Source organism: Nelumbo nucifera, chromosome 2, assembly GCF_055504915.1.
Source record: "Nelumbo nucifera cultivar China Antique chromosome 2, China Antique-T2T, whole genome shotgun sequence".
Taxonomy (NCBI): Eukaryota; Viridiplantae; Streptophyta; class Magnoliopsida; order Proteales; family Nelumbonaceae; genus Nelumbo; species Nelumbo nucifera.
The window spans coordinates 54,528,566-54,545,934 of NC_142650.1; the positions used below are offsets into that span (position 1 = coordinate 54,528,566).

Genomic DNA, 17,369 nt, shown 5'->3' on the forward strand with positions numbered 1-17,369 from the left:
AAGCTGGGAGCTCTTTGTCAACCATCGGATGAGAACGAATCTGATGACACCGGTGTGATGTTATCTGGATTCCAGTCTGATGGTTGACATTTCAATCGTAGGACCACGATCGTTTTTGAATCATTCACGCCAAGGAAATGATTAAACTACCCCCCGTAATAAAGAAACTATTAAAGAAAACCCCGTTCTTCTTGGTGTATGGAGACCGGAGGCAGCAGGTTGGTCCTTTTTGGTTGGTGCCCGGTGGATTTTTCACTGGTGGGGCCAATTTTTGTCTGAAGGAGCTTTTGGTAATTTCAATCAAGCAAAGGGGGCAAATTAGTAATGACGTCAGGCTGCCGTTCGGGTTCGCTCGCGCTCTCACCAACCACCACCTCGTTCAGTCGTTCTTTTTATGTTTGACGAGTAAAACCAAAATCCCGCGTTTGGTCCTCATGTCATGCGCTTGTTAATTGTTATGCAATGCTTCGTATTTTAGCCACGTGGCAACATCGTAATGACCGTATGAGTGAACAATCCAGCGGCCAGCAAATGTTTTCAACTAACCCGTTGTGCCATCCCACCCAACATAGTGAGACCAGACCTCTATTTAAAGCAACCAAAAACTGGTGACCAACTCAGGAAATTCCTTCTCCCAAAGATTTCCTCACTCAAATCAAATCTCATAAGCTCTCTGTTTCTACTTTGTTGCTCCTCCCCACCATTACCTCCTCCGGCTTAATCTGCAGTTTCTCACAAAAAGACAGGAGCAGCTCTTCTCCTCGGAATCGCTTAGTCTTTTCTGTCAGGGTTTAGGCTGACTACTGAGAAAATGGAATTCGCCCACGAGAACTGCAATGGCAACGGCAACGGCAGCATCAAAAGCTTCTGCGTCCAACAAGACCCACTGAACTGGCAAATGGCCGCCGAGTCTCTCAAGGGAAGCCACCTGGATGAGGTTAAGCGCATGGTGCAAGAGTACCGGAAGCCGGTGGTCAAGCTAGGCGGCGAGACCCTTACCATCTCCCAAGTGGCGGCCATCGCCACTCACGACGCCGGTGTCAAGGTGGAGCTGGCGGAGTCGGCAAGGGCCGGAGTGAAAGCGAGCAGCGACTGGGTCATGGAGAGCATGAACAAGGGCACGGACAGTTATGGTGTCACGACCGGTTTCGGTGCAACTTCACACAGAAGAACCAAACAAGGAGGAGCCCTTCAGAAAGAGCTTATTAGGTAAATACATTAATCATCCCCACTTTCCCCAGATTTATCATTTCTTAATGAATTGAACCATTTTAATTCTTGGTAGAGGGGATTAAGTGGTTGGCCACCGATTTTCCCCTGTTCCAACGTATTTGGGCTGAGGCGTTTAATATATTGGTTGAGCGGCCTGCTGAGCTGACAGAATTTTTACCTGGTGGTTCGTTCAGGGGATACTAGCCTAATCCTGCTACCTTTACGAAAGGTGGTGGTAGTGGTAGCCTGGTGGGTACTAGATAGTTGTAACTTGTGGGCCAGGAAATACCCGACAACGGGTAGGAAAAGAGTCGGAGCTATTTTCATATACCCGAAGCGGGTCTGGGTTTGGACCACGAAATTGACCACTGTGTGTGTACAATTTATCTTAATTATCCATCAAAGGGTTATGCCCCTGATCCATTACTGGACTCCAGATCTCTACCCACCACGGGAATATCTCTCCATGCATAATAACATACAAGCATAATAGGAGATGCTCTGTATGTGTGGTTGTGAAATCATGTGGGTAAGTGTGGATAGTGAATCCGAACTGCCATTAATGGGTTAATGAAAATGTAAAATTATTAAATTTTCCATTTAAGATTTTATGAGTTGAGAGCAATAAATATTAAAAGGGCAAATTTCTTAAATTATCTTTATTGTTTAGTTAATTGATAAATTCTACCTTTACTAGAAGTTTTTAAGATATATAAACTCTATTGAAAAAAAGTTGAGAAAAATATGTGAGAGTTTAGGACTTTAGAAAAAAAACTGAGTTTAAGGGGCAAAATGGTCTCAATAAGGGTAGTTTGGGAAAATATTTCATGAAGTTAAATAACGGAATAGTATGATAAAATGTTGGAATCCAAAAGTTTAAAGGGGTATTTGTGAAAAAATAAAATTCGGTGGGCTAAGTGTTACTGCCTCCTTAGTATAGGGTGTTGTCTATAAAATTTATAAAAAAAAGTACAGCTTGTCAGCTTCGGTCACTGCAATTACCGTTTGAATACTGTTCGAAAAGCCTTTTCAGCCTTGCATTAGAATTTATTTCGTATAAAGATATTCCTAATACAAGGCTATGATGGTTGTTCGAACGGGCCTTGCAGTGAATGATTCCCATCACCTTAATTTAGTTCCAAGGGACAATATAACTACAAAATCTCAACTGCCCATGCTCATTAATTTTATACTAAAATAAATGGGCGGCTGTGATTATATGATCGGACCAATTCATGGGAAGGGGACTCGGCTCTGTAGTGATAGGGCTCACAAGTCACAAAGTTTATTTTTTGGTAAATAATAATACATTAGAATTTGTTTGTTTTTTTCAGCAGAAAATTGAATTATAAAAAAAATGGCTTTGGGCCTTTGGGCCGGTATATAACTAACAATTAATTAATGTTTTGTTGCACCAACCAGATTCTTGAATGCTGGAATCTTTGGGAACGGAACGGAATCGTGCCACACATTGCCTCACTCGGCGACCAGAGCGGCCATGCTGGTGAGGATCAACACCCTCCTCCAAGGATACTCTGGCATCCGATTTGAGATCTTAGAAGCCATCACTAAATTCCTCAATAATAACATCACCCCATGCTTGCCCCTGAGAGGCACCATCACCGCCTCCGGCGATCTCGTCCCTCTCTCCTACATCGCCGGCCTCCTCACCGGCCGCCCCAACTCCAAAGCCGTGGGACCCGATGGCCACATCCTTAATGCCAGCGAAGCCTTCAACCTTGCCGGGGTCAATGATGGATTCTTTGAGTTGCAGCCCAAGGAAGGTCTTGCACTTGTTAATGGCACCGCTGTGGGGTCTGGTTTGGCCTCAATGGTTCTCTTCGAGACCAACATCCTCGCTGTCTTGTCCGAGGTCTTATCCGCCATCTTCGCCGAAGTGATGCAAGGCAAACCGGAGTTCACCGACCATCTGACTCACAAACTGAAGCACCACCCCGGACAGATTGAGGCTGCAGCTATCATGGAACACATCTTGGACGGAAGCTCTTACGTCAAGGCAGCTCAGAAGATACACGAGATTGATCCTCTCCAGAAGCCCAAGCAAGACAGATACGCTCTCCGTACATCTCCCCAGTGGTTGGGCCCCCAAATTGAAGTGATCAGATCGGCGACCAAGATGATCGAGCGGGAGATCAACTCCGTGAATGACAACCCATTGATCGATGTGTCGAGGAACAAGGCCCTCCACGGTGGTAACTTCCAGGGGACCCCCATTGGCGTTTCCATGGACAACACTCGCTTGGCGATTGCCTCCATTGGGAAGCTCATGTTTGCTCAGTTCTCCGAGCTTGTTAACGATTTCTACAATAACGGGTTGCCTTCCAATCTATCAGGCGGTCGCAACCCCAGCTTAGATTATGGGTTCAAGGGTGCCGAGATCGCCATGGCTTCTTACTGTTCTGAACTCCAGTTCCTCGCCAATCCGGTCACGAACCACGTCCAGAGTGCAGAGCAACACAACCAGGACGTCAACTCCTTGGGCTTGATCTCTTCCAGAAAGACAGCCGAAGCCGTCGACATCCTGAAGCTCATGTCTGCAACATACATGGTTGCACTGTGCCAAGCAATCGATTTGAGGCACTTGGAGGAGACACTGAAGAGCACAGTCAAGAACACAGTGGGCCAACTGGCCAAGAGGGTTCTCACCATGGGCGTCAACGGGGAGCTTCACCCATCCAGGTTCTGCGAGAAGGATTTGCTCAAGGTCGTCGACCGCGAGTACGTCTTCGCCTACATTGACGACCCATGCAGCGCGACGTACCCACTTATGCAAAATCTCAGGCAAGTCCTCGTCCAGCATGCACTCCTCAACGGCGAGAATGAAAAGAACTCCAACACCTCAATATTCCAGAAGATCACCGCCTTCGAGGAAGAACTGAAGGCCCTTCTGCCCAAGGAAGTCGAGGGTGCCAGAATCGCGTACGAGAGTGGGAGCCCAGCAGTCCCCAACCGCATCAAGGAATGCAGATCCTACCCGATATACAAATTTGTGAGGGAACAGCTACACACAGGGTTGCTGACCGGCGAGAAGGTCCGATCACCGGGCGAGGAATTCGACAAGGTGTTCTCAGCAATGTGCGAGGGGAAAATGATCGACCCACTATTGGATTGTCTCAGGGACTGGAACGGTGCTCCTCTCCCAATCTGCTAAGACTACTATTTGCTGTTTATTGCATTAATACGCCGTACTTCTGTTCTTTATCTAAGTTTCTTTGTAATATTTTCATGGAATCGCCACAGTGGCGATGCCGGCATATTGTGATTTTCGAACCGTTTCTGTTACTTCTTTGCTTTACTTTATTTTATTTTTATTTTTATTTTTTTTTGGGTTTGTTCTGTACCCTCTCGACGAGTTTGATGCAACATCAAATGTAAAATATATAAGCTGATAAGCAGTTCTTCACTTTCTTCATCTCCCTGCGCCACCTTTCTTTTATTATCGTTTCCATTTCTGTTTTTCTCGTTTTCTACTCGTTTCCTTTAATTTCTACTTGGTAAATTCATAATTCAGTCCTCATCTTTGATGGGTCGTAGTCCGAAAAAGAACAGACAATTTGATGGTTGTGGGGGCTTGGCCACCTTAGTCAGTGATTCATGGTTGGGCTTGGGACCCATTTACATGTAAACGTTAAGTCCAATAATTGAAATAGAATTTCAATTTTAAATGGCGTAATTGGAGAGGAAAGGAGTTGTGGTCACCACCAGACCACAAAATTGATGGTAGGTGGTGATGGTGGTAGACGGTGGAGTGTGCATGGCTTCACTCTTCCTTGCTGACTTTGTCACCAACCAAACAGTCGCCAAAATTTTCTTTTTCCTTTTTGTCAATTGGCTGTGTCTCAGAAGGAGGTCTCACAATCTCCTTCTGACTTGAAGAAATCAGGAAAGGGGAGTCTAGTGATTGGTTAAATGCTAGAAAAAATTAAATTTTCAAGAAAAGATTGTGATATATATATATAGAGAGAGAGAGAGAGAGCCATGTAATAGTATTCTACCATCCCTATTTGTTCGGGAATTGAGACCCACCACCCTATTTGATTTAACAGACTGAATTGGGTCGATTTTGTAAAGGAAAAAAAAAAACCCACTTTATCTAAAAAGAATGGGAGCCACACCAATGAAAGATCTTGAAAGGTTTCAATGACGGTTATTTATTTATTTATTTGAACTAAGATACTAAATTTAAAATTTATATATAAATAGTGAGGTGAAATGCCCTTGTCAAGAGAATAAGACAAGCGTCAATTCATTCAATTATCTGTTCAAAATACAATCATGGTGCACTACAACTGATCACACTTATAAATATGAGAAATAGATAGAGCATGTAGTGCAATCAGATGGGCCACAAAATTAACAGGAGCAATTTATGAAGCTGAGCAGTGGGAGAGAGAAAGTACTAGGAGTTTTAAGTATTGAAAGTGTGGGAGTAGTGATTGATCATGTGGTATAGAAAGATTGAAAGCAAAGCAAAAATATGTAGAAAAATCAGAGGGAACACAAGTGAACTGGATTCCACAATAAAGACATGAAAAATCAAATAGAGTCGATCATTTCCCTATTGCAATAATAATAGTATAGATATATTAAATTTGGGGACTGTTTGGGCATGGTTTTGAATACCGGATCAGACTGTCGGATTAGATGATTTGGGAATCAGTCAGGTAACCAATTTCATTTCACCCTAAAATCGCTCCTGGGCCAAAAATTATTGATTTGGTTAGTAAACTATTGATTCAGGCCATCGAATCGTTGACACGAACAATAATTTTTTAGCCCTTTTTTATTTTACTTATTATTTTTTTAAATTATAATGGACTATTCAAACCGAACAGTTAATACCATTCAACTTGAGAACCAGTCCCCAAAATGGTTGTATGTCTAATCCGGTTTTTAAAACCTTGGTATTGGTCGTAGAATTGCCAATAAAATCTTATCTGAGACGGTTGCTATTTCAATGGGTTGGTTTTGGGTTAGAGGTATAAGTCTGCATGATTTTGAAGAATTTACACTGTTTTGTGGTAGATATTTAAGTCATATATATGAATTCCATCTGATATATCAAATGGATATTAAAATCCAATAGTTATCCAAATGAATTCGAGTTGGATTAGATCCGACGGATTTGCAGTCCTACCCCTTAAAAGGAGCAAAAGTTTTCTCGTGTATATGTATTTACTGATATATAAATTCTTAAAATTAAATGACAGCTACATAAACCTCCTCTCCCACGCTTCTAAAATAACCCTAATATACCTTCATCTTAGCTGATGTTCTATGACAAAAATCACACTTCATTTAATAAATACGTATACATAAAACTTTTTTAAATTATACAAGTATCGTTATTTCAATCCTGCTAACTTAAATTTATTTCTATTAAGAAAACATTACAGATTTAACATAAAAACAATAGACCCAGTTTATAGGGTTATAAATGGATCGAATCAGATTTAATAATGGGATATTCGATTAGATTCAAAAAGAAATCTGACTGACAAGAAATCAAATATTCAAGATTATGATTTGAATTTGAACTTAAATATCTTATATATATATATATATATATATATATATATATATATTTCATAACTAATAGACCAGATATATTTGGATTCAATCCATTAACTAAACAGATAAACTTTCTCAATTCGATCTAATTTGTTAGGAGCTGAATCTGACTCTTATTAAATCAAATTCGGATTCAAATGAAATCTGACCTTTCTCCATGAAATCAACTGGCCAAATTAGGTAATCGGACCCAATTTGATGATGTGATATATAAAATAAACTCGTGTTTATTTTTCCCAATATGAGCCCACCAAATGAATGGGACAACAAGACTTGATCAGGGGTGATTTGGCCCAATCTAATATGTAAGAGACACGTGGATGTGACCTGTTAGTAGGATGACAATTCAGCAAGGAGAGTCTTGTTAGCAGTTGGGGAGCCTGGATGTTCGGGCACCTTGGTACCAAAGCCACTTTGGCACCCGAGTACCGAAGTGACACGTAATTGACTCCAAAAGCTTCTTAGCGAACTCCGAATCTATCGAGATCATGCCGCATAACAGCAGACCTTATTCTCTCCCTGCCTAGATCGAACGGTAACGATAGACTTCATTGACTGGTACATTACTCTCCTTCTAAAGTGGAACAGATCCCATCTACGCGGGCCGAGGATCCCGGAGCTGTTTCGTAAGACCCACGACAACTCAACTATATAAGGACATCAACCCCCCAAGACCCAGGTATGCGCGGTTAAGTGCATTCTAGCTCTCCTATTTCTAAACTCTTAGCTCACATATCATAGTTACTAACTTAAGCATCGGAGTGACCTCGTCGGGTTAGCCACCCCGAGTTCTTTAATTCCTCATTTTCTTTGTAGTTTGAGCAACCTACTTGGCAACAGACGTCCAAGCTGCCCTACAGCTAGGAGCATCCAAATCGTGTACCATCAATTGGTGCCGTCTGTGGGAAACGATTGAAAGGTCATTCCACACCTCACTTTCTATTTACCTTATCTCGACATCAATGGCATCCAACAGCAGCACCAGAAAAGGTATCAACATGAACATCAAAGGGGGGCAAGGACAACAAACGTCTCTTCCCCAATAGTTTTGTGACTTGATTAAACTAATTACAGACAACAAATTTGTATTTAGTCTAGGTACATGAAGGGCAGAAGGTAGGAACAAGGAATATGTAGCCTTGATGGTTCCCTTGCCAGAAATAGGGGTAAGTGAACCATCAGCTAAAGTGATTTTATCACGTCCAGGAAGCAAGTCATATGAAACAAACAAGGTAGAAAGGTTAGTCATATGATTAGAAACACCTGAGTCAATAATCCAATGGATCTTAAGATTACCTGAAGTGGTTGCATGATTGGCAGAGGCCCTTATACCTGAATGAGCAAATGCAGAAGAAGCTGAATTTCTTGAAGGGTTGGAAGAAGAAGTCACATCCTCTAGATGACTGATCATCTTCCCAAACTTTTTATATTCTGCTTTCATGGCTGCCAACTATGCACAAGCAGACATCTCTCCAGTATAGTACTTATCACTATCTGACCCAACAGCCACATTTGCACTTCTTGTCCTTTTACTATCATGTTTTTTTTGAAACCGAATGGGAACAAGATCAGGATGTAATTTCCAGCACTTGTCTTTGGTGTGCTTCGGCTTCTTGCAGTACTCACATACAACTTCTTTCTTTCTTGAGCCACTAGATGTCCCAACAACACCTTTGGGTTTAACCCCCATATTTGCAAAGTGATCACTAATACCAGCCCCTTGAACCTGAACAACCCCTCTACTCTCTTCACTGCTCACCAAAGCATAAGTTTGTGACAATGAGACACTCTCCTTTGAAAGAATATTTTGTTTTGTGATATCATATTCTGGGTTTAGTCCGGTTAATAACTCAAACACGTTGTTCCTTTCAACCAGTTTTCTATAAGTCTCTGCATCATTGGTGGTGTCCCAAGTTACAGCTTCTATTAGGTCAATTTCTTGCCACAGAGACTTCAGGGTTGAGAAGTATACAACTAAAGGTTTCTCCCCTTGCCTTAAATTCTTCACATCACTTCTCAATTTATAGGCTCTAGCCACATTTAGTTTTTGGGAATAGGTTTCTGCAACACTGTCCCAAATTTCCTTTGTTGAATTCATCCATAGGTAGTGTTGGCTAATTTGTGGCTGCATTGAGTTCACAAGCCACCCAATGACAGTGTAATTTTCTTGCATCCACTTCTCGTAGGATGGATCATCTTCTGGGGGAGCCTTCTTGCTCCCGGAAATAAACCCCCACTTTCCTCTACTACATATATAAATCTTTACCGATTGTGACCATGCCAAATAATTAGTTCCGTCTAGTTTAACTGTGGTCACAGTCAATAAAGAATCACCTGGAGTCCCTTGAATCGGTCCATATTCCACACCATTCTTGTTTTCAAATTCTGAGGAGTTCATCATGTAAACACTTCAAATATGATTTCAGATGACTTCTACAAGTGTATCGAATGAGGATGAGCAAGGACTGAGTTCAACCAACCACAAGACAGCAATACACAAGGCCAAACTACACCTGGAAGTTGCAAGAACCAAGACTGAAGTAGAACCTTGGTTCGGCCTTCAAGTAGTAATCAGAAAACTTTTAAGCACTGTGCACTCAATCGAAGTTCCTTTTCTAATCATGGACTTCAAGGTAATCACCAAAAAGTAGCCAAGAAGAGTAAATACCAGTCCGTATTGATGAAGAGGCCTTTTTACAAACACAGTGTGGGCAATAGAGAAGACCCCACTGTCAAAGATGAAAAAAGTCTCAAGAACAGTCCATACAGGCCCCCAAAACACAACAAAAAAGAAGCAATAATTTGCAGCACTGAATCCAAGGATGTTTCTACAGTTTTGACAGTCCTAAAAGGAGTGAAAAAAACCCAGAAATCTCTGGGTTAAACTAGATTAAATGACAGCCGAATAGCTGTACAGAAACAACCCAGAAATTTCGGACACTTCAACAGTCCAAACACAGAAAAAAATAACCCAAAAATCTGAGCACAACTTACAATATTTAAGCTTCAAATCAGAAACCAAGCTGTTTCCCTTTTTTTTCTTTGATTCTTCCTGGCCACCGAACCCCTTCTCCAATAGATTTGAGTCATGGGCACCTTCCAATGACCTCCAAGAATCAAGCAACACGAGATGAAGCTTCCAACCCTAGAATACTGAAGTTCAGGCCTGCTCTGATACCATGAAGAAAACTGAAGAAAAAAAACCTTGAGAGTTCGACAATGAGGGTTTTGAGAGTGAGATTCGAACATTACTTCCTCTTAGCACCCTAACACTATTTTATTAAGATAAATTTGAATAATTACAAGGAGGCCCTTAGTTGGGCAAGAATTTACAAAGAATATAACATAGAAAGGATGGGCCTGGAATAAGACCCATTACAGAAAAGAATATAAACAGTAAGAAAGAATAAACAGCTTATGGGCCATTCGACCCATCTTCTCTACAGTACCAAAGCCACTTTGGCACCCGAGTACCGAAGTGACACGTAATTGACTCCAAAAGCTTCTTAGTGAACTCCGAATCTACCGAGATCACGCCGCATAACAACAGACCTTATTCTCTCCTCGCCTAGATCGGATGGTAACGATAGACTTCATTGACTGGTACATTACTCTCCTTCTAAAGCGGAACATATCCCATCTACATGGGCCGAGGATCCCGGAGCTGTTTCGTAAGACCCACGACAACTCAACTATATAATGACATCATCCCCCCAAGACCCAGGTATGCGCGGTTAAGTGCATTCTAGCTCTCCTATTTCTAAACTCTTAGCTCACATATCATAGTTATTAACTTAAGCATCGGAGTGACCTCGTCGGGTTAGCCACCCCAAGTTCTTTAATTCTTCATTTTCTTTGTAGTTTGAGCAACCTACTTGGCAACAGACGTCCATGCTGCCCTATAGCTAGGAGCATCCAGATCGCGTACCATCAATTGGTGCCGTCTGTGGGAAACGATTGAAAAGGTCATTCCACACCTCACTTTCTATTTACCTTATCTCGACATCAATGGCATCCTCCAGCAGCACCAGAAAAGGTATCGACATGAACGTCATCGGGGGGCAAGGACAACAAACGACTCTTCCCCAAGGTTCCTCAGTGACCATCGGACAATTCACCATCCCCCTCATAGGTGAATGCCCCTCTCCCCCAGGTGAATACCACTTTCTCGGAGCCCTCCTTGATTCCGCCTGGGGTTGGACATTCCCAGTTCAATGACCTCGTTCAGAGTGTCCGAGCGATGCAGATCCTGATGCATCAAATTCACCAATTTCAACAGTTCCAACAACATTACTTCTATCAGCAGTACCAGCAACAGTTTCCACTGCTGCATCCGAACCAACAATAGTTTCCACCTCAACATGCAAGTCAGAACCACCAGAACCAGCACTAGCACAGGGCCTGGTGTGTCCGGAAGCGCGTTGTTAAACACTCTGAAACACCAGTTTAAACATTTATAGAATTTTACCGATTCTCAAACAACTACTAACGTAGTAAATAGGTGAGAATGGGTCGTCTAAACGGGGAAGTGAGGGAAAAACTAATATTTTCTTAGATCCGGGAGAACAGAATGCAAATGGGAGTTGCATAAAAAAAATTAATTAATTAAAAAAATGGAATTCATTAAAACCAAATTCGAACAGTACTGAGAATAACAAGTGCATAAAAATAAATAAATAGCATAAACAACTAAATAAAAGAAACAAAATAAAAATGTCTGAAAATCCAATCAGAGGTAGTAGTTTCTGGATCGTTCCTTACACCCTCGAACTTCTCGAGCTCGGCCTTCTGTCTTACCTAGCCGAATTTCAGATCTGCAGAAAAGAAATAAAACACAAATTAAATCTAATAAAAATAAATTTGCAAGAAGGAAAAATTAAACTAGAAATTAAAGAATAGAAAGTAATTCTAGAACTGAAGAAAAATGGTTGGGATTCAAATCCAGAGGTGGTAGTAGTGGTGTTGGCAAACTGCAAGTAGGAACCCCTCCTCTTGCCTAGGCGTCATCCTCTTCCTCTAACCTTGAACTTTCTCAAAATCAGCCTTCCTTCTTACTTGGGTGAATTGACCAACCCCTTCTACAGGGCCCCTGAGACCCTTTTTATAGAGAATGGTGGACACAACTAGAAATAAGGAGAAAGATGGGGGCGATAGCTGGGTTTTAGCAAAGTTAGGGATGCCCTAGGGTTTCTAATGGATGGTTAGGATGGTTTTGAGTTGATCCTATGGCTGAAAATAGAAGGAGAGAGCACCCAATATTATGTAGGGTTGAGGTTTGGGCACCCAGAAATGGAGGGTGTAGATTAGAACATCTAGGGTTGAAGGGTTAAGATTAAAAGAATATGTGGTGCCCTAGATTGAATTGTTGGGGTATAAGATGGAGGGAGTGGCTGAGATTTAATGGTGGGGGGCTTTAGGGGTAAAACTGTCTTATTTTGGATATTACCGAAACATGGCTTAAAAATCTTATTTACCCTTCCATTTGCAAACTGTCTTGATAAGATGAGATTGATTTTAAAATCAAACAGGTATTCTTCTTATTATTTCTGATAGTGGATTTCTACCCCCTAAACTTATTTTTATTATTACCTTTCACCGTTTTACGCGAATCTCGACACTTGACTTAGGTGAAGAGACCTGGTTAATAAGTCTAGGGTGTCCATTGACCTTTTATTCTCTCTCTTTTCTTTTTTTTTCTTTTTTTTGCAACATTGTTCAGGGTAGTCCACTATCTCTTAACAATTTGAAGAATTTTGTCTAATTTATCAATCTTTCTCTTCCTATCTTGATAGGGGCAAATTTGGGAGTATTTTCTAATTTGTAAACGGTTTCGACAATATTCAAACAAGACCAATTTTTAACTCCTATCACTTGCTACCAATTTCTACAGAATTCAATATTCTTTTATCAGTTTCCTTAGCTTTTTCTATTTGGGAATCTCTGTTAATAGAAAATTTTAAAAATTTTAGTGAAATTTTAATTCTCCATCTTTAAAGGCTTAGCTTCACAATTTTTTTTTCAATTTTCTCTCTCTTTCCTCACCCCCAACTAAATGCCATTGTCCGTAATGGCATGACTAGAATGATGCAAAGAAGATTTGGGCCAATGGGAACTACGAGTAGGGTTTTCCTGAGGGGTTCAATGTATGCCACTTGGTCTCAAATCAAGAAAATAAAATAAAAAACTCTAATCCTAAAATTAACTAAAAAAAAGTTACGTTGGGTTGCCTCCCAACCAGCGCTAAGTTTAATGTTTTCAGCCAGACACATTCAAGCACTTTGTCCATCTATACTCTCTAACTCACTTTCTTCTTCCGACAGACAGGGCTCAAAATGGGCTAACCAAGGGGTAAACAGGTCATTTAAAAACTTATCCACTATATCTACCTTGAACTCATCTTCCCCTAGGTTTGGATACTTAGAGGCACTACAAACGTTTAACCGGATTTTCTGCTTCCCCAATGAAGTGTTCATTTCTCTCGATTTACCATTGATGGTCATTGCTAGGAACATACATCTTAAGATTATCGGGATATGGTTCAACTCCTCGATTAGGGTAATGTCTAGGATAAAATCCAATGGGAAGTGACAACATTCTACCCTGACCTTAATAACATTTCGAGGAGTGTTGACTGACCGATCAACGAGCTGTAGAATTATCGGGGTTGATTTTAACTCGCTGATCCTAAACCTACCCTAAATTGATGGAAGCGAAGTTATACTGGCCCTAAGATCCACAAGTGCCCGATAAAAGGTGATTCTAGTGATGCCACAACTTATGAGAGGAGCACTAAGGTCTTTCACATTCCTGGGAGTTGATTTAGGAAAACTGCATTAACATTTGCCGAGAGCATCATTTTTTGTGGGGCCGATTGTGGCTCTATCATTTGAATACACAGCTCTTTCAAGAACTTGGCATAGGCCGGGACATGTTGGATCGCATTGAGGAGAGGGATGTTAATATGGACTTACCGGCTCTCCTCGTTGTGACTTTCTTTGTTCTCTAGCACCGGCCCGATTGTGAGTGCAGTTGGAAAGGAAACTACGGGTTGGTTTATTATAGACTCTTCTTTCAAAGTTTCATTCCCTTCTTCTTCTCCCCCCAACTTAGGGTCTTCTTGCTCCTTTTCTTCTTCTTCAATTTTCTTTTTCTCACACAAGTCCTCTAAAATCCTCTCACCCCTTAAGGTTGTAATAGCCTTGGTATTTTCAAGCTGAGGGTCCTTAGGAGGTGGTTGAACTTGCTGTGGAGGAAAACCCGGTGGTCGATTTCTAGGACTCACAACTGGTTGACTTGGTAATTGCCCTACTCCTCTCATGTTCTTGGCTTCAGCTTGCTGTCGTATTCGGCTTTCTAATCTATCGATGGACTACTGCTGATTTAGGATCAGCTGCTGAAGCTTCATGAATTGGTCATCGATGGTACAGGTTTGAGGAGGTTGTGGGTAAGCCTGATATGGTTGAACCGGTTGGTTCTTAGGGTACACCTGCTGGAATGAACTCTGTACTTGTGTCCTCTGAAAATTTTGGGCCAATGAGTTAGATGGGTGGTATTGTTGTTGGGACTGTGCATAGGTTTGACATGGTTGAGCCGTTTGAGTCCCAGGGTAATCATTGTACTCCCAATGAGTCTGGGCTTCAGACCATTGAGAGTGCTTATCTGGCATGGGGTTTTCTTGGACTTGGGCCCTATAGTTGAAGTTAGGCTGATTTTCCCACCTAGGGTTGTATGGACTAGAGAATGGGTTAGCATTGGGTTGGAAAAATCTATTGGCCACACGTACTTGGTTTGGAATAACTGGTTGACATGGGCCCGTCGCAGGGCACTGGCTGACATGATGGGTCGGGCTTGCACAGATGGAACATGATGGATGTGACGACAAGGTTGGGTATGAGCCACTTTGTTGACGATGTGCAAGGACTTCGTCAAGTCTTTGGGCCATACCATTAATCTTGTCCAGTTGTCGAGACACGTGGTTCCAATCTATTTGTGGCTCAGGTTGGAAGTAATTTCTCATTCCACAACTCCGGCTATTGAACTCATTTTATTTTAACCTCATTTCTCTTCTTTTTTTTTGAAATTTGAAATTTATAATTTGAATTTTAATTTCAAATTTAGCTCTTGAAATTTAAACTCAATTTTAAAATTTTAAATATTTATTTATTTATTTGATTTTGTTGAAATTCGAAATTTAAAAAATTTAAATTTAAATTTGAATTTTTAAAATTTTATTATTATTATTATTATTTTTTATTTTTCAAAATTTGAAATTTAAATTCAAATTCAGATTTTGAAATTTAAATTCCTAAAATCTAAATTCAAGTTGGAATTTTAAAAAAAAATCTTCTTTTTTTTTAAGGCAAACAAATCAACCACACAACCTTGGGACTGACCTAGGGTTTCCTAAACTAGTGGTTCAACCAATGTGAATCCTTTTAGGTTCACTTGGAATTACACCACTTCCTTTGCTTAGCCAGGTAAGAGGTGGGGATGTGGGAGGCTCCCCTTGCTCTCACAAGGACCTAATTAAGTAACCACAAAACCCGCTTAGGCTTAGCCGTTTAACCTCTTTCCTTAGACACCAACCGCCGGTTGTGGAAAGTAATTTCAAGCTTCCCTAAAATTCAACACACCTTTGAACCAAATGTGAGGCTTCCCTAAAGGATCTTTCTATCCAAATTTTAACTTAGGGTTAGGGTGAACTGCACGTGAATGGTGGTGATTTTTGGGCCAAGAAAGGGTGATGAAATCCCCACTTTATCTTATTTAAGTTGGATGCCCTTAAATGGATTAACGAAACAAAAACAATCAACCAAAATGAATGCAACTAATTACAATGCACGAACAATTAATTCTAATATGCAATTTAGCAATTAGACATAAAAGAATAAAGCAAACAACTAAGAAAAAGGAACAACTAAAATAATAAAAAAACACCTAGCACATTAACAACTAACAATAATAATTTTAGCAATTAAATAAACCTATATGATGCATGCTCTAGAAATATTAAATTGTTTTTGATTTTTTTATTTAAAATTTTGGAAATTTAAATTCAAATTCAGATTTTGAGATTTAAATTCCTAAAATTTAAATTTGATTTTTTTTTAAATTTTTAACTTTTTACTTATTTTTTTCTTTTCAATTTTTTTAAATTCGAAATTTTAAAATTTGAAATTCAAATTCAAATTCAAATTCAAATTCAGATTCGAATTAAAATTAAAATTTAAATTCAGATTTAAAATTTAAACTCAATTTCAAAAATTTCAATGATTTCCTATTTAGCAATTAACTATTCAATTAAACAACTAAAATAAAAGAAATTAAATAAAGCAACAAATAATAATTGCAAACAGAAAATAAAACAACCACTAATTGTGCTAAACAGAATTAACACTACCAAAAATAAATTCTAACAAACTAATAGCTAATCTAAAAATTAAACTGAAAATAAAATGATCAAAAGGAAAATTATGCAAAAAATAGATAAAATAAAAGAAAAAAAATACCGATCTAAAAAAATGAAACCAAAAATAAAATAAACAAAAGAAAAAAAATATGCTGAATTTTTATTTATATTTTTAATAAAAGAAGAACACAAATCTTAAAAATTAATACGAAAATAAAATTAGCGAAAGAAAAATATGCTGCAAAAATAAATAAAATAAAATAAACAAAAAAATATATTTCTTTTTTTTTGTTTTTATTGTTTATTTATATGAAATAAAGGAAAAAATTAATGTAAATTTTAAACCAAAAATAAAATAAAATGAAATAAACAAAAGAAAATTATGTTGCAAGAAATAAAATAAAGTAAAATAAACGATTTTTTTTTGTTTTTTTTAATCTGAAATAAAAGAAAAACACAAACCTAATAAATAAAAAAAATCAAACAAGAAATTAAAATAAAGAAAGAAGAATAGATCTAGAAACAAAATGGGAGCAAAATAATTCTAAGAAAAATAAATCGGATCTAGAGAAAAAAATTAATTAAAAATTCAAAAATAACTATTCTATAAAAAAAAAGAGTTTGAAAATAAAAATAAGAAAATTAAAAAATAAAATGGAACAACTACACCTGAAACACATTCCAATTTCTCTTATCTTCTCTTCCGTCCCGCAATCCCGCAACGCTCCAGAACCCCACCTTTCGCTATTTCGTCTTGTAGAATCAAAGAGAAACAAGAACTAAATTGAGATAACAGATCAAGTAATAAAACGAAAAAGAAAAAATAATGAAACAGATTCAGAAAAGGTAAATAAATTTTTTTCTCCGTGCTTCCCCGACAACGGCGCCAAAAACTTGGTGTGTCCGGAAGCGCGTCGTTAAACACTCCGGAACACCAGTTTAAACTTTTATAGAAATTTACTGATTCTCAAACAACTACTAACATAGTAAATAGATGAGAACGGGTCGTCTCCATAGGGAAACAAGGGAAAAATTAATATTTTCTTAGATCCAGGAGAAGAGAACGCAAGTGGGAGTTGCAGAAATAAAAAAATTAATTAATTAAAAAAATAGAATTCTTTAAAACCAAATTCGAACAATACTGAGAATATCAAGT

General features: G+C 39.2%; 1 protein-coding gene across 1 annotated transcript; it reads left to right on the forward strand.

The window, feature by feature from the left end:
• Positions 1-614: 614 nt before the first annotated feature.
• Positions 615-4,645, forward strand: LOC104601277 (phenylalanine ammonia-lyase). The gene is made up of 2 exons (XM_010264565.3): positions 615-1,209; positions 2,635-4,645. The coding sequence occupies exons 1-2, from the start codon at positions 812-814 to the stop codon at positions 4,382-4,384; spliced, it is 2,148 nt and encodes a 715-aa protein (XP_010262867.1). The 5' UTR covers positions 615-811; the 3' UTR covers positions 4,385-4,645.
• Positions 4,646-17,369: the final 12,724 nt, after the last annotated feature.